This window comes from Lutjanus erythropterus, chromosome 13, assembly GCF_056507025.1.
Source record: "Lutjanus erythropterus isolate fLutEry1 chromosome 13, fLutEry1.hap2, whole genome shotgun sequence".
NCBI classification, from domain to species: domain Eukaryota; kingdom Metazoa; phylum Chordata; class Actinopteri; order Lutjaniformes; family Lutjanidae; genus Lutjanus; species Lutjanus erythropterus.
In genome coordinates, this window is record NC_139329.1 from 6,910,907 (window position 1) to 6,935,783 (window position 24,877).

Sequence of the window (24,877 nt, forward strand, 5' to 3'; positions counted from 1 at the left end):
GAGACACTAGGTGGAGCCAGAAACCCAATTTACAATCTGATATAACAGTTTGATCAGTCATATAATAGAAGCAGAATATACAATAATTACACAGCAGCCCTTAACAACCAAACCCTCAACAACAGCAAATGTATAGAGTTTTTCTGGCAGTAGTACAACATACAAATGATGGACTGACTGACAGAATGAGCTACAGAATTACATTTTAATATGTCATTAAATACACTTTGTTATAAAAGTTGATGCAGGATATTTCTAAGCTTTGTGACAAGCAAGCAGTGACAAGTGCTCATAAATGTGCAAAATACATCTGGCATCAAGAAGTGTAACAGCTATCTTACCAATGGTTAAACTATAAACCAGCACAAATGTGAACATGGGAAATGGGAAATGATTCAAGATTCAAGATGTTTCTTGTCACACCGGTTATACAAGTACAATCGTGTGAAAAACTTTGGCTGGAATGCTCCAATACAAAAATAACAGTAAGTAAGTAACTGAAACACAAGTAAGTGATACAACACAGAACTAGAAATAGAATAATAATTTAGAAAAGATAAAATATACAATAATCAAGCGTATAATACTGAGAAAATAACATAAACAAACAACATATACACACAAAGCAGTGAAGGTTGCATAGTTGTAGTACTGCAAAAGCTTATATTGCGCCTGAGGTCTGAGGTCCACACTTCAGACTGGGGAATGGAGACAGCGTCTCAAGGTGGGTCCCCTGAAAGTCAAACAGCAGCACCATCAACTGAGAAATCTGAGGCGCCGGTGTTTCCAACAAAACCCCAAGCTTCCACCGAGCTTTGAAAATATCACCCTCAACCCCTGAAATGTGTTTTCTTTGTGGTGGTCGTGAACACCAACCTGATTATTCTGAGGGGCTCTGACTTGAAAAGGTTGAGAACTGTAGCTCTAAACCAAACCAAACCAAACTCTTTTTTTTTTTGTGGGGACACACTTTATAAAAATGGCAAACATTTCACTTGTGCATAAATAAACATTCATGACCATTTTTACTGGCATTTTTGCATCACCTTGACTTGTGTTATTCAAAACATATACATGTTAAGTACCATGTAAATCAGTTTTTACTTCCTCTCATCAGGAAAACAAGATAGAACATTTCATATATAAGAAAAAAATAAGCGCATTTAGGTGGAATCAACAGGCTCTTATTTTTCCCTATCATCAATAAAATAATATACAAATTTTAATTGCTTTAAAAAAGCTGTAGTGTTGATATAAATCTTAAATTTGCAGAATTTACTCCATAGTCTTTTATTTATTTGATGACCAAACAAAAATCTCCCATGACCCAGCAATCTTTATTCTGATTAAATGAGATATTGCCCTATTTCTTAAATTCTGTTTAGTGGTGAGGCCCTGTTCGTCACAACATTGCAGTTCCTTCTATTTGGATATTCCGCTTGGCCATATTGCAGTTTTGATAATGTTTTGATCAGTTATTCAGGAGTATTACTATTATCCTATCCATGTTCGTAGTACATCTAATGGATCTGGCAATAACATTCTTAAAACTGTGCTGATTTGTGAGTTATTACAGAAGATAGGATAACTAATTTGAAATACTTTACTTTTATATATAATGCCTGAATAAATACTTGAATAAACACATTGTGTATGTAGAAATTCCCCTGAACTTTATATGTAATAACTAAATAAACACATAAGGTTTATGAATAAGTTTGTATTAATCCAATGAAATCTAACTAATATTTTTAGTTTATTCCTTCTGACTCAACATGTTGGAAAACACTGGATTAAATGTGATCCTTTAAATCAAACTTAGGTAATAACATTATCCATAAAATGTACATGTAATTGAAATAAATTATATCAACTTTTTTGACAAAATTATGTTTATGAGTGCATTTGATGGCATAGTTTGATTTAATTCTAGACAGCGGTATTGTTAGACAGAGGAAGCTGTACTTTACTCATTATAGTCGAAAGCCCTTCAATGCATTTAAGCAAGTCCGTGGGCACATCTATGACAAGAACCAGGTTCTAACTGCAGCTCTGGCCAGTGCCTGGTTCAAGAGCAATGGCAGGACTGCCCCTTCACATGCGTCTTTCTAGATTTGCAGATTTTATACTGGAATAACCCTTTTTCACAGATAACATAATTTCAGTCCAATTTCATTTAGTTTTGCAAAACCTTTCCAGTGAGCCATCATGCACAAGAGCAGCACCCTGACTCTGACAGACCCTTGATTAGTATCATTGATAACACTTACTATGCTTGAACAGAACAGAGCCATTATTAATAATATTAATAACATCTGTGAGAGCTCAAGAAAACTGTTGTGATATTATAAAAAATTACATTAATCTATACCCTCAATACATACTTAAAACTATTACTATTAAACCTTTTATGAAGCACACAAAATGTGTGTAGTTTTACTGATGAGAGGAAAAAATGAAAGCCTGTTAATTCAACCTAAATGCACTTATTTTGATTCATTTATGAAGTAGGCTAAAATGTCCTACACTGTAAAAACTAAAAAGTAAAGAAAATTCACAATTTCAATGCAACTTACTTCAATAGATTTCTGAGTCTAAAGCCCAGCTTAAACTATTAAAGGGACAGTCCCCCCAAGTCAAAATTCCATCATTATCTACTCACTCTCATGGTGACTGAAGGTCGGGTTTAGTCCTTTAGTCCACAAAACACTGCTGGAGTTTCCCAGGAAAACAGCATTGTGGAATCTCCCAAACAACTGAAGTGAATGCCTGGTTTTAAAACGTAAAAAAACAACAGAATAAAAACATAAAATGCCTCCATACTGCTCACCTGGAGTAATCCAGGCCTCCTAAAGATCCAACATGCCGTTCACACACTATCACATCACACACACCCAGTTCAGACGGTGTGCACATGCACGTGAATGTGGCTCAAAGATGAGGACAGTGAGGATGTGGGGTAAAAACATGATGTCAGTGACACCTTTCAAGTCAACTTGACGTGTTTGGACTTTAGGAGATTATTCCAGACAAGCAATGCAGAGGCATTTTATATTTTTTTTACATTTGAAAACTGGTCATCATTCACGTCGATTGTTTGGGAGATTTTACAATGTTGAATTGAACCTGTGAAACTCCAGCAGTGTTTTGTAGACTAAAAAACTAAACCCGACCTTCACTCGGCATGAGGGTGAGTAGATAATAACTGAATTTTCATTTTTGGGTGAACTATCCCTTTAAGTTTTAAGAAGGTTTTACCAACTGATAATGTTTTTTTGAAATAATTTACATTTCTTCTATAGATAAAATTGAATCTTTACGTTTTAGAAAACCACAAAAATGTAGTTCACAAATTATATAATATAATTATAAAATTAAATTCAGCCTGAATGCATTTATTTCTAATTTATAAAGTGTTAAACATGTGTTTCTTGCCTGCAGATAATATAAAGTGATGTGGAAATGGTAGTAAAATGATCAGGAACATTCACTGATGCACAAATGAACTCTCCCAGGAGGTTTTTCTAAGGCCTATTGTGAATTGGATCATGATGGTTGTCATTTTAAAAAAGTGGGTCCCCAAAAAAAGTTGGGGAAACACTGATGGATGGATAAACAACACTAGAGTTAAGAAGAAAATATGTATTTTTGTTTTTGCAGTGAACTGTCCCTTTAAATAAAGTTCAGTACAGATGATTAAATAAACACATCATTATATGTTTTTAAATATAACATATCTAAATTTATCTAATGGAGTAAAATATCACGGAAGTGAAATGTTTGTGCTCAGCTGTCACAGTGTGACATTTATAGACACAGTGTACAGACTCTCCTCCCTCCCCAACATTCCACACATGCGGAGAAGCAACAAGCTACTGAACCAGCAGCTAGCAGCAGCAGCAGCAGCAGCTAACTCTCTCTGTCGGGGACGCGGCGTATTAACATGCAAAAGTTTAGAAACACGGATTCCTTGTCCTGAGTAAAGGCGAGAGCGACGCGCGGTGAAACTTGAGGCGGATGTGGAAACCATGGGTCACGGCTGGCTTTCGTACTAGCTAGTTATTTGCGTTATTTGAAGCTTCAAATGTGTGAAAAGTCGCTCGGTGTCTCCTCGTCGTTGAACAAGATGGCAGCAGCGGCGGCAGCATCGTTGCAGGATCTGGCTGTGGTGCGGCTCCTCGTTGCTAGCCTGTTCCTTGACGCTCTGGGTGTTTGTATAATTTACAGGTCTTACTGAAGGTAAGTCACTTTATTTAACTAAACGGGTTGTCAAATACGTTTTCCTTGTAACGGTGCTGGTTGTCTATCTTATCATTTTAACGTTGAACGGACCCAGCTGGGTTAGCTTGTTTGCTAATTGTTAAGCTAGCCAACTTCAGTTTGTTCCCTTTGGCAGACAAGTGTTAACGTTAGCTGCTGAAGCTAATAAGTTAGAGCTAACGACGAAGAGTAGTTATTCAAGGGTTTATCGCCAGCATGCAGTTGTTTGTGGTTTGTGTTTGAGTAACTTTAGCTGTGCTTCTTGTAACGTTACTTTGAAAAGATGTGGAAAAAAAGACATGGGAGCATCGTTTATTGGGTAAAAAGATATTGATAATCGTAACATTTACCTTACAGTAAGTATAATTGGCCAGAATGGTTATCAAAAGTTATCGAGGAAGTTATCACCTATCCCACACAGTAAAACACACCCATTATTTAGCTGCCTGTCACTTGCAACATAAGTTTCAACAGGTGTCTAGGCTGGTGTTGCCCTTCCCCCAAACACACACACACACACACACACACACACACACACACACACACACACACTACCCCTCCCATATGTTAACTGTCTCCTAGATTGATCAGTAACAAATTGCGTATACAGCTGGCGTTTTTTTTTTTTTTTTTTTTTTTAAACAACGGTGAAACACACCACAAACACCCATGCGCGCACGCACACACCTGTGTGTCATGGCTCTCCATTTCAGGCTTGGATCCTGTCGCCCTGTGGTATATCAGGCTACCTAGTTTGGCAATGAGAGGACAGAGCAGGAGGTATCATAGCTGTGTCTGTGTCAGTGTCACTGGAAGGCTAATGAGTATGGCATCTTGGCCAGCATACCCAGCAGGGCTGCATGTTATGGTTATAAAATGATATTTTGATTATTTTGTCAGATATTGTGATTGCAATATAATTCACGATTAGTGGATATTGTAGGCCAGGTCAGCACCACAGTTCTTCATTACGAGGCTGTTTTGTGACAGATTTTTCCTTTATTATAAAGTTCCAGCTTTTTAAGCTACTTTTCAGCTAATTTAGATATTGCACTTGGCCATATTCAAGGCTCAGCAGTGAAGATTGCCCACATGCTTCAGGCAAGTAAAATTCCATGTCAGGCCACTAAACCTCCCCAAAAATAGAAGTAAACAACTGTCGCTTAATCGTAATCTTTCATACAGATTGGCAGAAAATGCTGTTTTCAGCCTCTCAAATATGATAATTTCCTACTTTTGTTAATTTATTATCATATTAAACTGAATATATTTGGGTTTTGGACTGACAAAACAAGGTGTTTAAAGACATCACCTTGGACTTTAAAAAGAAAAGGGTGAATATTTTTTCCTATTTTCTGATGTTTTATAGACGTTGCAGCTGTGCAGCCCTAATACACAGGGTGAAATACCTGCACCGCACCAGTCGTAAGATGGAATTTCTTTTGCTAACCTTTGTCAGTTGCATCAACAAAGTATTTTCAATAGCTGCCAGGCTCGCAGCTGTGGGTGGTAAATGAAGAAAGTGCTTTTCTAGCATACAAACAATGACCTCTCCTTAACGACAGCAAAACATTATCTTTATGGAAATCTCTCTTATCTGCAGAAATTTTAATTTGACCCTCCCATTTGCTGTCTGGGAGTTGACCAGAAGAACTTATTTATTTATAGTTAGCCAGTACTTGTTAGCTCTGTTTTGCACTTTAAAAACCAGTAATATTGTTCTGACTAGATGAAATCCATAGAAGTTTTTTCTTTGGTTGAAGTTTGTGTGTGACAGTGGTGGGTAATCTCAGTATTTGTGGTTAAACTCTCCTGCCATTCAAGTCATGGGAAGTGAAGTGTGTTGCATTGTCATGTAGCCATAAAGGCACACCTCTTTGCCTGTCTGAGCCTGTGTGTGACAGCTTCAGCAGTTAAAAAGGCCACTGGCTCTCAGCAGGCCTTTCTTGTCGAACAAAACTTTGTACTTGAGACAACCAGCTTCATGAGTGTGTTTATATGAGATGTGTGGTGTAGCATTAAAACTGGAATCACCTGAGTCTGAGTATGAACTCAGTCAGGCAAAATCTATGTCTCTGTTTGGAAATATTCAGGAAGAGTGGTCGATAGGCTGGGCCCTTGCCTGTTTGCTTCCTCATATCATGGTGTCATGAGTTGCTCCATGGACAAAAGAAACTTTAAAATATTGTTTTAAACTGGAAAATAGTTTGATCTAACAACAGCTATGATATACTTAAGTTAGTATTAACAGTTAAACAGATGATGCCCATCTATAGATAGACAGAACTGACACTGATACTGAACAGATAGTATTGAATATGTTAGCAGTTGAAAAAATGCACACAGTTGATTTTTTTTTTTGTTTTCAGCATACCAACAAAGCTTTCATTTAAACGCACAGATCTGGGTTTTCTGGTTCGTACAATTCAGTTGCAGTGCCTGTGCTTTTTTTTTTCTCTCTTGCGCCTCCAACTACCAGAGCAGGGCTGAACAATTAAGTATTATAGAAATCACAGTGTCGCTCACTGCAATATCCTGATTGCAGGAGCTGCAATTTTTTTATGTCACAGCATGCCATTATAAATGAAGCATTGTGGTGCTATGGAGATGCCCTGGTATACAAATCCTATTCTCTAGATGTAAGAGAACATGCTTGTTTGGTACAGACCCCAGCAAAAATCACACCATCATTTTTATGTTTTTTCCCAGTGAAAATCAAATGCAAAAATTATCACTCCCACAAAAATTGTAGCTCATATTGCAATTATGATATCTGTCAAAATAATCATAATTGGACTTTTCCTTAACCAGTAGTTGATAACAATCGATAAGCAATTAATCAATAATAATTATTAAACTACAAAATGCCTGTCTGTTTCTCGGTCTTAACTTTTATTTTAAAAATTCTAGTGGTGCATTAGTAAATGTGAAATGTGAAATATTCATAAATGATTCACAAACAAATTTTAAAGAATAGAATAACAAAACAATAAGGATGTCACTCAAAACAGCTTCACTTGTCTGCCTCTTATTTATTACATAAATTTTTCCAAACAAAACAAATGTGGCACAATTACTGCCATTTCTAGAAACAAACAAGGCAGACCAAACCCAACTGTGAGGAAACCTGTGAACTCTGGAGAAATAGTACATTTTATACACAAACATACATTGTCGGGCAATGAATTTTGGATGCTGATAATACTGTTAATTATTAACATTCCCAATTACAGTATGATTTTTTTTTTTTTTTACCATGTCGTTCAGCCCTATACCAGAGACAGTGAGTAACACTACTCGTGGTTCTCCAAGGGCTAAAGAATGGAAAATTCGGTCTCATTTGTTTGTAAAGACTTTGTTGTTAGGACAGGCAGACATCGTAATATTACTCATGTATGCATGTGGGTTGTTTTGGGTGTAAACTCGGATGTCAGATATGAGTCACGTAAAAGTAGATGTAAAGATATGGTTGAAAATACTGAATGTTGAGAATGCAGTCATTGCCAGTGGTCTTTATGATCTCAATAAAATTTGGAGGTAGAATGAGACCTGCCAGACTGTATGGACTCTTACTGCATTATATTATTTGAATTGTAGCATTGCACAGACTAGGGGTGGGGGAAATTTCCGATTCTTAGATGCATCGCGATTCGGACGTGGACGAATCTGAATCGATTCACAAACGTCCAAATTTCGATTATTTAAATCTGTTAATTAAAGTGATACAGAAGCTTCTAAATAATGTGGAACTAAGAAGCGCGGTACGCGTCATCGCCGGGACACTTTGGGACGCGCACCTGGAGCGACACGCGCACAGCGGAAAACAAACATGGCCGACCGGCAGCCACCTCGCCATGAGGTCCGAACAGCTCCTTCTAATTTAAAAGCAGCCGCGTGGAAACACTTCGGCTTCTATAACGTCGACGGCGGAAGCGAACTGGACAAGAGCCACGTTATATGTAAGCTGTGTCGAGCTAAAATAAAATACTTTGGCAACACAACAAACATGAGAAGCCGTAACTCGATTCCACCCGACGGAGGAGTCGGGGAGACGGCAGGCTGCTGTTGCTGCGGCTACTAGTGGCTACTGTTGGTACTTTCCAGTTTGCACATATTTCCAATAGTTTAATAAAATATAATCGAAATGAATTCTTATTACAAATGCGCTGTTTTTAAAAATTGCAAGTGACGAATGCTTATTCAGTGAGACAAAAAGAAATGTGTTTGTGAAAAAGTGCATCAATATACATAAAGATGCATCAATAATCGTTTTATAATCGAATCGTAGCCCCTGAATCGTAATCGTAATCGAATCGGCAGGTGCCCAAAGATTCCCACCCCTAGCACAGACCATAAACTAAACAAGCAGCAGCTACAGCTCCCATGTGAATTTAGTTCAGCATTTCAGTAACTCAGATTTGAATTTTGAAGCACAGCAGATGAACGTTGAGGTTGTTTCTTGTAACAGTAACAAATGGTCATGGCTTATAAAACAATATTTCATTAGTACCCCACACAGCAAGGTTTATCAATTGGATCAGGTGTATAGATGTAATTGTAAAATGTCAGTGAGTTACAGAACATTAATTATGCTTCATGATGTATCATTTACCCCTGGAGTACTGCTTGCTTTGCGATTCTACTTTGTATGAAACTGACCCTCCATGGTAGCGTGCAGGAACAGGCTAGAGATGCAACGGGCTTTCCCCATCTCCCATTACAGTCCACCAGTTCCCCTTTCCAGTAAGGGTGACATGACGGCTTACTTGTGTATTCACTCTGGCAGCTTTCATGACTGCTTTATTTAGACTGCAATCTTTGTTAGGAGCATGGTGCCATTTTGCTATTTAAGGGTTCACTTCTATGGAGTTATGTGGAGTGGCTTTGAACAGCGTCTCATTTTAATATTAACAAGTTGTGGGCTGAATCTGGCCCCTAAACGCACTCAATACAGCCCTTAAATCTTTGAAAGGCTTTTCACACTGCACCTAGCCTTAGGCTAAGAAAGTTTTCACACTGGCAAAATCCTGGCACATTCCAAAGTGGGCTAACCCCAACTTAAGCCTTGGGCTTTCTTGCCCTGCTCAGGAGCAGGGTTAGACCTGAGTTTGTGGGGTTAACCCCTGAAAATTCACTAAACCCAGGGATTAAAAGTGCCAGTGTGAAATGTGGATAAAAGATAAAGGAGCAGTCACTGAACATTCTAAAAATGTTCACAGCGGTTGCTGCACCAACAGACATTTAATGTAGAGCTGTAAATTGTTTAGCTAATTGAATGAAAAAAGACATTAATTAACTAATCTAGGCCTACAGAGGGCTTTGTTTTTCCAGTACATTTTTACAAGTTTCTTTTCCAATTGTCAAAACTGATAAAGCAGAGAAAAAAATAAACACAGTGTTTTACACATATAAATTTTGAACTTTACAACTTAGACATAGGAAATGTTATTGTGTGCCCCCTTGGCACTTTACTGATTTCAAATCTGGCCCTTCTAAATCAGCCATAAGCTATCTCGGCACATGAACTAATCATATGAGCAAATCCTATTCTTTAAGTCTAAAAACTTAATTGTGTTACCTTTACTATACCTGTTATGTGTCTCTCTTGTTTAGGTATGGCCTCACAAGTCTCGGTCTACCCATCACACCTGCACTCAGCTCAAACAAGTGCCTTAGGATCCAGCAGCAGTGGTACCAGCAAACACAAAGACGAAGCTCACTGCAGTAATAACACCAGCAGAGCCTTTCAGCACCGTCCCCCGCCCAAGACCTATGTGATCGGAGTCAACTACGGTATTGCCTATCCCAACAACGTTATCCCATCCTCAAGTGGTGCTGATTCAGGAGGACTACACAGGGGACTACAACAACTCAGAGAGAGGGAGGAGTGGGCGTTGTTGGCTGCAGGATTACAGAGAGAGGAGAGCTGGGAGGGACAAGGAGAAGGCCCAGCTGGGATTGAGGTGTCTCTCAGCCAGAGCAGAGGCCCACAGGAAGTGAGACTTCGCAGAGACAGTGGTGGAACGCCATCAGGTGGAGGCCTGGACTGTGGCCTACTGAGGAGGGCCTGCATCAGAGCCAAGGCAGAGGAGGACAGAAACAGAAGAATACAAGCAAGAGGAGAATACATCAACCTTCTAGACACAGGTGCCACCCAGAGATGTGAACAGAAGGCAAGTGAAGTTGGAGAACATCTGCAGGAGAAAAGCTGCAGTGGAACCATGCAGATAGTGGAGGAGGTATCTGCTCTGCCTTCACTTCCTCCCCCTGTGGCCATGTTGCAAACCAGCAAAGGGAACAATGCAGACACACTCAGATTAGGGGGCGGAGGGACACTGCCTACTCAACACAACAGGGTTGAGGTGGTGAATGGCATGGGAGTTGGGGTGGACGGGGCAGAAATCGGGCCTAATCGCAGCACTGAGGCCGTGGCAGGAGCTACAGTGACCAGAACTGGATCAGGAGATGGTGACTATCAGCTAGTGCAGCACGAGGTTCTGTGCTCTTTGAAGAACAGTTACGAGGTCTTGGAGTTTCTTGGTCGTGGCACCTTTGGTCAGGTGGTGAAGTGCTGGAAGAGGGGAACAAATGAAGTGGTGGCTGTCAAAATACTGAAGAACCACCCATCATATGCACGTCAAGGACAGATTGAGGTGAGGATTTGTACAGTATAGGCTGTGTTTGATCTCTCTAGATGCTAAAAACTGTCCATTTGCTTTAAAGTTTTCTTCTGGACTTTTTTCCTTAACTGAATCTCTCATATTGTATTTCTTGTTTTTGAACCCCCAGGTGGAGATCCTGGCACGTTTGAGCAGTGAGAATGCAGATGAGCACAATGTGGTTCGTGCTCTGGAGTGCTTTCAGCACCGCAGCCACACCTGCTTGGTGTTTGAGATGCTGGAGCAAAACCTCTATGACTTCCTCAAACAGAACAAGTTCAGTCCACTGCCACTCAAAATCATCAGGCCGATTCTTCAGCAGGTAAAATGACGTCTCTTGTAGACATACAGATATATGCAGCTACAGTACACATACCAATGGATGCAAACACAGATGCACATAGAAGATGATGTTTTCTTAAGGCTTGACATTTCCAATTTTGGGTCCAGAATCTCAAACTGATGCATCTTTTATATATGTAAATCTTTGCAGGTTGCAACAGCCTTAAAGAAGCTGAAGTCTCTGGGTTTGATCCATGCTGACCTGAAGCCAGAGAACATCATGCTGGTGGACCCCACCAGGCAGCCCTATAGAGTCAAAGTCATTGACTTTGGCTCAGCCAGCCATGTCTCCAAGGCTGTCTGCTCCACTTACTTGCAGTCCAGATACTACAGGTGAGGTCTTTCACTTTCTGTCAAAGTTCTGTGTAATCCATGGTTCACAAAGTTCAAGAAGTCATAGAAATGTCTTTGTTTCAGAATACATAAGCACTGCAAGGGAGTCACCGTGCAATGGATGAGTCTTGAGTTGACTGACATACCTATTCATACTTGATAACACTGGTTTTGTCAGCATTCTTCTCAGTTACTTATCAAAGTTGTTACATCTCATAAACATCATTTGCTATGATCAGGACAATTCATTAGACTGGCTTTTGCTAGTGTAGAAATTACAGATTCAGTGGTCAGTGATATTTTTTAAAAACCCAGAACCCCTGTGTGAAATGAGGAATTTCTTTGTGGGGTTGTCTATCCCATACCTGGGGCTGAGCACAGTGTTGAATTTCGGACCAAATGTTCCAAAACTTTTGGTCTGAAGTTTTCATTCATATTACACCACTGACACAGAGTAAACTGTCCACAGGTGAAAGTGAGTTGTGTTTAATTTTTATTTGTAGTCTTGTTTGTTATGAGAGAAACCAAAAATAGTAAAAAAAAAAAAAAAAGTTGCACACCTCAGAAGAAACACAGCAGCTTTCAAATAGTACAAAATGTTCAGAAATGAGATCCACATGGTAGGGTATTTTTACTAGGATCAGACATGTCAAGAAGTCAAATGTCATTTGTCATCATGATATGCCACCATAGTTAGCTGACCTAGTCCCACGGGTAATGGTTGTTTATATGTGTGTCTCTGTGAGTTTCCCACAGGGCTTAGCAACGTCTTGCCCCAGCTTTATGTGTTGTGGCCTTCTCTTTTCTTGTGTAATGTGAAGTGCTCTGTATTAACCTGCACACAAGGGACGTGCTAGAGATTGGCTCCAACGTCACCAGAAACCACATGTACACATAAATCATCTACGCACCACCCTCCTGGACCAATTATTGTCTTTAATTTAGAGACCCACACCCGCACTATGGGGCTGCCCCTTAAATTCTTTCAGTCAAGTACTCATTTTTTTCCATTGTCAGTGAGTGTGCATCATAATTACAGGATAAAGCAAAAATGCACACAGAGAGCATTTCAATGAGGAATTATAAATAAGGGGAATCATCAGTATAATTTTATATTGTTTGTTGCACAGTAGTCCTCGTGATAATGTGCTGGTGGTTTAATGATAAGAGAAGATGAAATGAGTAGTTGGTAAAGTTTCAGTTCTTGTTTTTTAGTGGCATCATGGTATTTAGCTTTAAATGTGTTCACATTTTAGAGAATGTAATTATTTTCCTTATTAATGATATATTTTTTCATCCATCCGCCATTAATCTATGTTAATATTTAAGACCCACCATGCCTGACCTATGGTTTTCCCGCAGGTATAACTGCAGCCCGTGCATCTCTACTGCACACCCTAACTGGGAGCTCCACGATAGCCTTTCACCCCACTTTCTCTTTTTCTGGCTTTTCACTTTTTGTCCTCTTTGCCGGCTGTCTTTCTCTTTGCCCTGCCCCCTCACTCTTTCCTCCACTCTGGCATTTTTGGACCCATGCCTGCATGCATGTATGTCTGATCTGTGTTCAGCACGTCACGCCCTAAACTCTGCTGCTGTTGCATAACGTGCAGAGGAACTGAGATGTTTATATGAGGAACAGCGTAATGAAATATTTGGCATGTCTTGTAGGCTAGAGTGAGAGCGAGAATGAGAACGTGCTTAGGAAACACAGCCAGGATTGTGAACTTCAAGACATATTGTTCGACAAAAGAACTTCATTAAGTAATTAAGCTGCAAGCTTGCATTATGCCACAAAGTACATGAAGGATCTGCTGTAGTTTAAAAACTAAATTGCACATTGTAAGAAGTGGATCATTTGTTCATCACCCAAACCTTTTCATTCATTGGAAATGCACTGTAAATAGTTGATGACTAATTGTGGACTTGAGGCAAATAGAGGTCAGTGGCAGTTGACACATGTAATGATGTCCACACTAGTTTCCCAGGCAAAATATTTCCTTTTCACTAACCACTGGAGAACTTCTTGGCTGGTAATTTTGTTCAGCTACACTGTCACAAGCAAGTTTCAGCAAGGTTGATCAGGTTGGGTAAACTATTGCAAACTCTTCAAACATTGCGCAAGCTATGACAAATGCTCTTGAGGTACTGGGTATGTCTGCAACTAATGCACTGCACACACCCACCATTACACTCTATGTACTCCCAATTTTGTTGCCCTATGAAGAGCACCACATTTTCTCAGTTATTTCAAGTATAATTTCTGCTAACAGAGATCATGCAGACAGAGCACCAAAATACCAGCATTTACCCTGCAGCTTCTCTATTTTTGCAAAAGCAAGCCACTTGTTAGGCCCCCTCTCAGATAGTGGAGCTATAGCTGTTGCATAACATAAAGGCTTTGCTCTGCAGTTGACCTGCTTAAGTGTGTGTATGAGAGTGTGTTCATGTGTGCTTGTGTGTTTTGTCTTTTGAGTAGCAGCAGCAACGCTGAGATCATAGTGCAGTTAAAATGGGCCGGCACTGAAATTTAGGGAGGTCGCTCAGGACACAGAAGGCCAGGGAAGAATGTGGTATGTTAAAACCCACATTTAGATCCAGGAAAAAACATTCAGACATTCCTGTGTGTGTCTGGGTGTGTTCATATGTGTGCCCCTGTCCATGCAAGAGCTTGCATGCTGGATACTTCATGTAGGTTACACATTGTACCCTATCATGCTTCACAATAACTCAGTTCAAATCTGATAAAGAGGTTCTCTGAGGATGGAAAACTGGTGTGTCAAGATTTTTAACTTAACCTGTGAGACACAAAGCTACATTGATCCTGTGAAGTGTAACGTCTGGCCATATTTTGCTGTGCCCACCACCAGTGTGCAACAGTTTCAGTCTTTTTTATTTTATTTTTTTTATTGCATCTATTTTTTCTTCTCAAATAAGAGTCACTGGTTAGAGAGTTTATTCAAAGAGTTCAGACACAGCAACATTTTGGTTTCTAAGGGTACACCAGCATGTCCAATGGTCTGTCTCTTCACTTTATTTGCCCCCCATCCTACCTGCTTTCCACTGTGTGTGTCTATGTGTGAGCGTGTGCATTGGTGGGCCGGTATGTTAGCTTGATAAGGTAAATACCTGTGTTGTTAGGGGCATGACATCACACTGTTTTTCACTGCTCTGTACTAATTTTCATATCTATAAGATTATGTAATCTGAGCCCCAGAGTGGTGTGAGTGTGTATGTGTCATTTTGTTTGAACATCAGGTTATCAGGAGAGTGATTTGCAGGACACAGTGTCTCCTCATCTCATATTGCATAATGGCTGTACTGTATTGTTACCACACTGAAGCTGCTAAAAATGCTAGCCTCACCACAGTGGGTAGGAGGAGGTTTTTTACAGCTCTGGGGTTTTCCCTGGATTTTCCAGAACCATAGGTAGCTACGTTGCCAGCAGTTCAACTTTGATGTAAAAGTCAGTTTTTCAAGAAACAAAGAAAACCCCAAGGGCCTATAAAATTCAGGTTGTCTTAACACTCTGATTAAAGGCACAATCTGAGATCAAAATGAAACAAAATTACAAATACAGTCAATACAGTTTTGCTTTCAGCACTCACATATGAACTGGCAGTTGTTTAAATGCGCAGATAAACACTAGACATCTGTAGGGTCCATGTTTTTTTGTTTTTTTTAAATATATTTTCTGATTTACTTCGGGTTGTACACAGCTTTGCCAAACAAATTCATTCTTTTCACGCATAGCCTTTTGAAGTAAAGCAACACAAACCCAGACACTGGCGAAAAGGATCACCAAACAAAAACGTCCGGCTTCGGTATAACAACAAAGGTAAAGCTGGCTGAGCTAGTGCTGCAGCATAAACTTCCATTAAAATCTGTTTGAAAAAAACAGTAACTGGCATTTGACCTACTACTCTTGATATCCATTTGGCTTCAAATGAGGCTTAATATTGACATGGTTTCTCTCGTCTTGATATCACAACATCAGTCCAACATAGCACCAGCCTATGGTAGTAGCCACCCACAATAGCCGTAAATTTTGCCAATGCCAAATTCAACATGATAACCTACAAAATAAAGACTGAAACAATGTAAAACATGGCAAAACTTACAGCTTTCGAGCAGCAGGTCACAGATAGCTGTTATCAATCTATCATTGAGTTGCTTGAACTTGAACTGACACTGGTTGACAAGGCACATGTTGTCATCAAAAATAAACTTTTTATTCCATCAGCTCTTCTCTCCTGTGATTCTGGTGCCAATTGCAACAATTTGTGCTGGTTCTTTGACATGGTGTCAATTAGTTTGGGTCGAGTCTGCATACAGTGTGTCGCACCCATGACAATAATGGATTAAAAAGTGCTTCTCTTTTTATGAAAGTAACACTGATGACTGTCTGGCAAATGAGAATTTGGTCGGACAGGAGCATATTTACCAACTGACTAAAAGCCTACAAGCATGGGCACTTTGTAGACTAAAACATGCCAGTATTTTAAAAGATCAAATGAGTGACACTCAAAATGTTAATTGCCCGAATGAACAGAATGGGCCTTAAACCATTAGCACATAACAAGCATTGATGGGACATTTTGTCATTGTCATAATTGATTATGTTCATGATTATGAACATTGTCATAATTAATATGCTAAATAAAGGTGTCCCACTGTTCACCCTAGTTTCTGTCTGTTTTGTCCATCTAAACATGTAGTTTTCAACAACAATAATTGGATTCACTTGTACATAAATCAGCTTATGGTTTCTCTTATTGTCTTTGACTAGGAGGAGTTAGAGGCCTGTGTGTCTAGTACTACTTCCCTTAGGTTAATTCTTCCTGGTGGTACATTGCCATCCATTATTAGCATCCTACCATTGGAAATGAGTAGCTTGGTTGGCTGTGACTCTGATATATTTTAGAGTAGTAATGCATGTTTTATGCACTACACTTTTTTTGCCAAGCTTTCAGGCTGTAGTTCAGTATACTGTAAGGATTGGTTTTCAGCAGCAGTATTCAGTTTTCACACTGAATTTGTTTTGGATTTGTATATATATCTATGACTCACTAGGATGTCTGTGGCTCAGGTGGTAGCATGTTCAGTATTAGTAGGGTGGTGTTTTGATCCCTGGATTCTCCTCCTCAAGTAATTAGTCATTCAAGTCTGGTCTTATAGTGACATAAATTATGTTCTGCAGTAGATTGTGATAAACATGCATTCAGCATAATTTCTACTGAAACGGTGTACCAATCGTTCGTTCATCTACCCACATCAATTAGTCATCGTCCCTGAATGGACCTTGTTAGTCCACAGCCAGGCAAACAGGATCTTGCCTTATGCTTTAGTAGTCCCTGGGTGTTTTAATTTGCCTTCAGTAAACAGGTGCAACACTTTTTCTTGCATAGTATTTTCAGTTTAAACACACAGATGTCTGTTAGGTAGCAATAGGAACTTCAACTCTGTTGATTTTGTTAGCATAACTCTGTAGCTAGAAGTCTCTGGCAGAAGCTTTTCAATGCTTGTCATGCTCTAATGTGTTGTTGCCATAGTAGCATGACACAGCAGGGCCTGGTGAGGTGACTGTTCTGTCCTGTGGGTGCTGGTGACGTAAAACCACCTCCCACAATGAAAATGGAGCACTGGGCTATGTGAATAATTCAGTTTAACAGATCAGGTGGAGGGAAAGGTGGCTATCATCTTAGCATGCTTACAGATTTGGGCAGGCTTTGTTAGACTTCCATCATCTAGGTGTGATTTCTTTGTCATGCTGGTGGTGGTGTTTTGTTTTACACTAGCACCTAGTTGCATACATGTTGTTGTCAATTATTTTATGTACATACTCAGATGTGTATTCTCCTTAGAAGTAACAGCAAAGTGCATTTCTGAGTAGACCTTGACAAGTAGCCCAGAGCCTTCTTTCTATGTTGAGTTGTGTTTTGCTGACTGGCTCACACTGTCAGTTTCACTCCACAGTTTCAAAAATCAAGACCAGTAGATGAGTGGTTTTTTACACAGCTGGGTACTTTTACTGGTTAGCTAAATACGCTTCAGCACTGCTTGTGGATTCATGTTGTCTGACCCCATATGTGCTGCAAGGACTCAAATATAGTGCATCATGAATAACACATGATCACCTACAAGTGGTGCTTTTGTGAAAACATGTTGCTAGTAGAGCCAGACAGATAGTGGATTTTTTTTGAGGCTGATACAATACCTGGGAGAGAAAAAATCTGCTGTGTGTAAACTGGGGGAAAAAAAAAAAATGTTTCCATATTGACACATACGCTGTTACGTATATATACCACTATAGATGTGAAGGGCCAAAATTGGATGACTGATAGGCCTGTGTTAGTCTTGCTTTTTCTTACCAACAGGCTGTTCATTTTTACCAAACAAATAATTAGCCTACAACATGTTATTTTTGTCTTTGCTTAGCCTTTGTGTTTTTTTTTTCTTTTTCTCAAAATGCTACTGCCTTTCCTGCTTTGTTCATGCATGTGTATGTATTCGGTCAGCTTAATTATGGTCTTAATGTGGACCCCAGAAAGAGTAACTGCTACTGTGGTATGAAACAGCAGGGGAAACTGATGTTGTCCAGAGGTACAGTTTAACATGAGGAAACGCAGCTTTCCACTCCCTTGGTCTTTTTTCCTTCTCATAAGCATTTAAGACATGTTGTATTTGCTCTGTTTTTAATTTTGCCTCTAATTTAACCTAAACTGGGCCATTGCATTTGTTAGAAACTGAACTGCTATAATTCTTTTTGATTGAGCCTGATTGTCATTAAGACTGCTAGTTTGCTTACGGTCATAGCTGAATTTACTATGGCCTTGTGGCTTTTTTTTTTAATAATTAATTTATTGATTTATTCATTTAGTGCTTCCTCGCCTCCTTGACTCCTGCTGTGTGGCCAAGTCTGCCACCCACAACAGCCTTTTGTAGTATTAAATAGGTGATTTTTTTTCTCTTTCAAAATAAAATCAAAGATCAGGTAGCCTAATTAGTTTCTAGTAGTCTTAATTAGTCTTAAAGAGCAGCTCTGTAAATATAGACTTCTAATTTGCATTGCTGTCTTTTACAAAGACTGGGGTCACAGGGTTATAACAAAGTATTACATTTGAAAATCCAAAACCAATTAAATGTATTGAATATCATTGACAAGTCTTTAATTTTGTTAACAAAGGTCTTTTTCCTGTCCTTTCATAGGTTTATGTAAATACAATAACTTCAAAAATAACTGTCAAATACGTGTGTTTTGGTGTAATTTATTATCACACTGCAGTCTCACCCCTGCTCCGTATCAGGGCGGCTTTTACACATAGGTACACACACAGACACAAACATGTACACACAGCGAAGTCCGTGAACAGCAGAGTAGAGGTGGCATAGTGGAGAGACAGTAAAGTGAAAATAAATCAAAGATGAGTCTACTTGAGTTTGACTACTATGTTACTGTAAGTAAGTAAGTGGCAGAAAAGTTTGAGTAAAAAGCCAATACTTTATCAGTACCCCTGTTTGTTTTGATTTTTTTTTCTTTTAAAGCAGTTATTCAGTAATATAAATGAATTTTTCATTCTGTCTTTAATACTTCAGCTGGTATGGTCATGAAGTTGGCATTAAATTTCATTCTAAGTGGTATTAAAAAGTTCTGAAAAACCCCAGGGAAATACCCGGCAAGAAAGGACAATGCAAGCATTTTTAAAATGCAACTGAAAGTAATTACAAGTTTGATATTCAAGTGGTGCTTCTCAGATGACCTCAGCTTTTAGTGTGTATCTCTCTGGTTGCTGCACATGCGCGTTGACTCTTGTAAGTTGATCTGCTGTCCTGCACATTAAGCCTTAGTAATGTAGTGGGGTGTGTTTGAAATGTAATCATCATGGATCAGCTTTGTCTACAAATGCTAAAGCACTGGGTTCATATGTCCTGTAGTGAGTCACCTCTCATGGTGTTTAACACGCTTGCATACTGTTCGTGCCTGAAGTGATAGCTATCCCAATTCTCTGTGCACAGCAACAGTGGTTCGCCATATAGTCTGCGGTGTTTGTTCTTGTTGTAACTGCTGCTCTCTAGTGTGACTAGTTAGTTCTGGAAACCTGGTATGGCTGCCAAACACCTGTGGGTGTGTGTATAGCTCTGGAAAGCCGGGGCCATTGCTGCAGCTTTTATCAGTCTGGCAGTATAGCTGGGAGCAACAACACACACATACACAGTCCTTTTTTTCAGTTTATTTTTGTGTCTCTCTTAATCCCTGACACTACGTGTGTGTGTGTGTGTGTGTGTGTGTGTGTGTGTGTGTGTGTGTGTGCATGTTTGTTTATATTTACCATCGATCTGTAATGGACAGGTATACCCTGAGTGTGTGTTGGTGCAGCCTGTGGATAATATTTGTTTCTGCAGTTAACACTCATCTGATGGAGGAACAGGCCCTGCTAACAGGAGTGTGAAATCAAAATACTTGATGATGATGATGTTTTAAAACTTTTTAAAAGAGCTGTATAAAAAAACAGGCCCTAATAAAACTGGTCAAATTTTACTATAAAACTTTTTGTCCCTGTTTGTTTCCTTCTGTACCTCAAACATTAAGCAAGAGCAGAGCCCGTGGATGTGATACCAGATCACAGACAAAACCAGACTGTCCCTGTCTCTGTTTCTTCATCAGTGTAGTAAATTGTTTTAAGTTTTGTAATCTTGAGCAGTTACTTAAGTTGGCCTTACTTGATCATAAGTGTGTGCAGTGTGAGTCAAGCAGAACTGAAAGCTGTGTAAGAAAAGCAATATCAAGTCTATGTAGTTACTCCTAATTTTGTAGTAGTTTACTACTGCCAGTGTGTAGTTTGTTCACCTATGTTAGTTTAAATGTATTTTAACTGCCCTTAAGACTTGTCAAAAAGACTTGTCACTATTTTGACAGGTTCCTCATTGTGTCCAGAAAGGTTTTTTGTGGTCTGATGGTTTTGTCTGTGGGCAAATTCACCTCTGTTGATTGTAGTGCTTAAAACAAGGAAAACAGCAATCAATGTCTTAGTCCCTGCTTCACTGGATTGTTCTGTAAAATGTTTGAGGCAGTCTCCCCTAAGGGTCGTTTGGGTATTGCATAACTGGATGTCTTCCTCTTGATGGAGCAATAGGAAATGGTAAAGTGTAATTTCCTCCTCCAGGCTAAGGAGGGCAGAAAGCTTGAGCTGTGATGGACATGACATCTGAAATTGTGTGTCTGCACACATAGAAACACACGTATGCTCACAGTCATACACACATGGAGGTGAGTGATGGCCCCATTTATCACCCTGTAATACTGTTACATTATGGTCTTGCGTCCGGTTGTTACTCGGCAACAGTCATTTCCCCTGTGGTCGTCACAGCAGTGGTTGCTATTTGCAGCACTGTTGCTCAGCTGCTGTGTCCAGGCCTAATAGCCCATTGTTTTCCCGCACTACCTCATACTACTGCTGCAAGATTACAAGTCCCATTTGAATTGTGTAAGTGACAAAGTCCATTCGTTGGAAGAGATTTAGTTCTTTGTTGCAGTAACACTGCATTCACGTCATATGGGTGTAATGTTCAATTTGAGATCCCTGAATAACCCTTGTTGATGAGAGCCTGATTTTTTGCACAGTGACAGTTAAGTACCATGCTATGTGGTAGTTTTAAGCTTAGCTAAAATTATTGACTTAGTTTCCTTTAAATTGAATCCAGTTTGACAGCTGTAATTGGACCCTGTGAAATGTAAAACCTTAACCAAAAAGCTGATGATATGAGTAAAAGTTTTTGCCATTTATTTAGATTTCTAAATGAGGGAAATTTGGTGCTTTAACCATGACATAAATAAACATTGGTTCCAGAGAAAAAACCCTGTCTGCCTTCTCTGCCCACAGAAAGCACCATCTATAACAATCTTATGACTCCCACTGTAAGTGGAAAAAATTTATTTGTTCATGAAACATATTAAATCGTAAAATGCCACATGATAAGTATTACAAAAAACTGTTACATATAATATATTTATCCAATATAAATGTCACCCAAATCAGATCTGTTTTCAGTATGGTGCTTAAAATAACCCATAAAAGGAACATCAGTGTAATCTAATTCATATTTTCACATTCTTCCCTTAATATTTAAATTTTCATTTTATGTTGATGGGTAGAACTAATCGTTGTTGGTCCATGGTTGGTCCTGCGGCACATCTCTGTGTGGCCGCAGAGTCTGAAAAAATGGGAAGAGTGACTGATTTTAAACGCTGTCACATTGCCTCTATCGAGTGACATCAATGTTCGTTGGTGACTTCTAACCAATCAGATAGTGTTGTGGGCAGGATATTGAGCCAGATTATTGAGTGTAGTAATGTGGATTGCAATGAACTGCAGGCCAGTTTTGGTTGTAGCCGACAGTGGATTAGCGGAGGCTTTACAGATGGCATCCTCCGACACAATTTATTAGCCACCATCGAGGAATACAATTGTATCAAAAATCCAGCAGCTTTTACACAGAAAAGAGCCAAAGACAGTGTAGTAGCAGGAGCTGAATATATTGTGCTGACTAGGAATCATTGAACTTTGGTTACCAATCACGATCACCTGGGTGTAACTTAAGTCCCACTTCAGGGGGACTTAAGTTACTTTGTTACATCAGATTGGTACATAGACTTGCGTACGTACTGACACCGATATCAGCATTTTAGGCTGTATCAGAGACATTATTTTTCAATTCTGTATCTAAATCGATTGCGATTAATCGATTATGAATCAGTTATTAAATTAATCGATAATAGATTAATTCGATTGAGTAAAAAAAAAAAAGGAAAGTCAGAATTCTTTGATTCTTTATGACAGTAAACTGAATATCTTGGGGTTGTAGGAAAAACAAGATATTTGAGCAGTAGCGGACTCAGGCTGTCTGAGGGGCAGGGGCAAAAAAAGGTGAAAGTTGTGATACATTTATGGTGAAACAGTTCCAATAGCTGGTTTACATTTAGATTGGTATATTGTGTGACAACTCGTATACCACTAAAAACACACTGTGAACTATTTAGCCATTAAGAGGTTTGTATAGAGACCAACTCATTTGTCTTGGACAGTGGGCCACTTAATCATATTTTGGCTTTCTTAGGGGCATCAAGGGTTTTGTAATCTTAAGTAGTTACCTAATCAGGCCTTACTTGATCTTTAGTTTGTGCAACAGAGCTGCATCAGAAAAGCCATATCAAGTCTGTGTTGTTAGTCCTAATTTTGTAATAATGTATCTTATGTATTGCCAGTGTGTAGTTAGTGCTACGCTAGTTTAAATGTAATTAAATTTAAATGTATTTTAAGTGCTCTTGGTCCTTGTGTCCACCAATGCATTTGAAGACTGTGAAAATAATCGTTAGTTCCAGCCCTAGCGTAATGTGTACGGATAAGAGCCAGTGTTGAATTGAGCTTTCTGAGCTACAGTAGAAACATGACTGTGAAACATAGCAGATTCCATAGGAGAGAATGTGTGTCTCTGCAGATTTAATAGGCTCATTCTAAAGTAATGAAAGCACGTTATTCCATTTCTGCCATATTCTACCAATAGATCCCTGCAAATTTTACACACTGTCCCTTTAAATTCCCTATGCAGGAAACACAATTTGGAGTCATAGCAGTCATATTAGTCTACTCTAATATTGCTTTTATATGGTTGACAGGGTTTGCTCTGTCCACTAAGCTATCTGACCTTTTGGTGCAGTGGAAACATTTTCTGTTCACCCTCTCTTTTTGAGCTCCATCCATCCAACAAAAGCCCCAGACCCTTGGCCTGCCACTCTTGTGAATGTTGTGTGACATCTTGTCCTTCGGGCTGTGACTGTGAAATTTTTTTTTTATTTTACATGACACACTCCTAGACATAACCTTTTGTGCCTCTCTATTTTTTTTCTCTCCGTAGGGCTCCAGAGATTATTTTGGGCCTGCCATTTTGCGAGGCCATAGACATGTGGTCACTGGGCTGTGTGATAGCTGAGCTCTTCTTGGGCTGGCCCCTCTACCCTGGAGCGCTGGAGTACGACCAGGTAACATTCCTCACACACACACACACTCACACACACTCACACACACTCACACACACTCACACACACTCACACACACACACACACACACACACACACACACACACACACACACACACACACACACATGCAAGAACTGGAAGCTACTGTGTCATATGCAAACACACTCCAAAGAAGGGAAGGAGAGACCTTAAAGATGTAGCCCTCCTAACCCTAACCCTAACCCTGAGAGGGAGTGAAAAGGACAAGATAAACAACAAGAAATTACGTTTTTCACAGATTACACAATACATATTTAATGCTTATAATTCTTGGGTATCTACTTTCCCAGAAACTGAAACTCATCAGTATGTTCATTATATAGTTAAACCTTTATTTGTTGTTGCTCCGTGATCTCTCTCTCGCCGTATGACCGAAGTCCAACAAATCCAGCACGAAATCCATCTAATACTAATCTGAGCTGAGTGAATCAGGAAATTGTTCTTGGCAATGTGTGATTATCTTCCCACAGGGTTGTCCAGTCTAAACTACACAACTGGGACTTTAAATGGAGTCCCCCGGCGAGGGAGAGGGAGCATGGGAAAAGGCCCACACTACATTCACAGACCAATACAGGATTACCCTGTGTTTGACTATAGGCAGAATTAAACCTGAATTAGACCAGAATTAAACCTGTCATGTTTTCAGTATATAAGTTTATACATTTTGAAAAGAAAAGCTCTAACACCCTGTTATTGTCGTGTCTTGGCATTTATTATGTTGGGAGAAAATTATACTTCACCTTTTATGGACATCTACAGAGTTCTCCCAAGCTCTCAACTTCTTGGCCAAACCAAATGTTTGGAATTGGTTGGATTTCCGTAGTATATACGCCAGTACCAAACATTCTTGTTCATAACCTTTTTTTTTTTTTTTTTAAAGAATTGTAGGCTTGTTTGGTGAGATCCTGTATAATGCGTGTGCATGTGTCTGTTTTTGGATTTTTTTTTTTTTCTTTTTTGGTGAGGTATCACTTGTGGCTCCAACAGTAGCTAGCAGTTTGGACAATCATCAGTCAGGTCTAGTGGCTGATGGAGCTTTGCTGTGCAGTGACAGCTCTGTCATACCACTGGGCAGTGCCAGGACGCACACTCGCGCGTGCACGTTGAGTCCCCCAAAGTATGCTGTGCTATGCCAAGGCTCACTGCAGTTCCACTCTACACAGCAAAATGTATTTATAAACATAAGCCTGATGGTAGACATGTGCCCACAC

The 24,877-nt window shown here is 39.5% G+C and overlaps 1 protein-coding gene across 1 annotated transcript in view; it reads left to right on the top strand.

Moving 5' to 3' along the window:
• Nucleotides 1–3,863: 3,863 nt before the first annotated feature.
• Nucleotides 3,864–24,877, top strand: part of hipk3a (homeodomain interacting protein kinase 3a) — a 39,796-nt gene continuing 18,782 nt past the window's right edge. Inside the window, exons 1-5 of the mRNA XM_084735144.1 lie at nucleotides 3,864–4,239; nucleotides 9,874–10,913; nucleotides 11,050–11,241; nucleotides 11,413–11,594; nucleotides 23,505–23,628. Coding sequence (XP_084591270.1) covers nucleotides 9,876–10,913; nucleotides 11,050–11,241; nucleotides 11,413–11,594; nucleotides 23,505–23,628 — 1,536 coding nt within the window. The 5' untranslated portion in view covers nucleotides 3,864–4,239; nucleotides 9,874–9,875. The remainder of the gene's footprint in view (nucleotides 4,240–9,873; nucleotides 10,914–11,049; nucleotides 11,242–11,412; nucleotides 11,595–23,504; nucleotides 23,629–24,877) is intronic.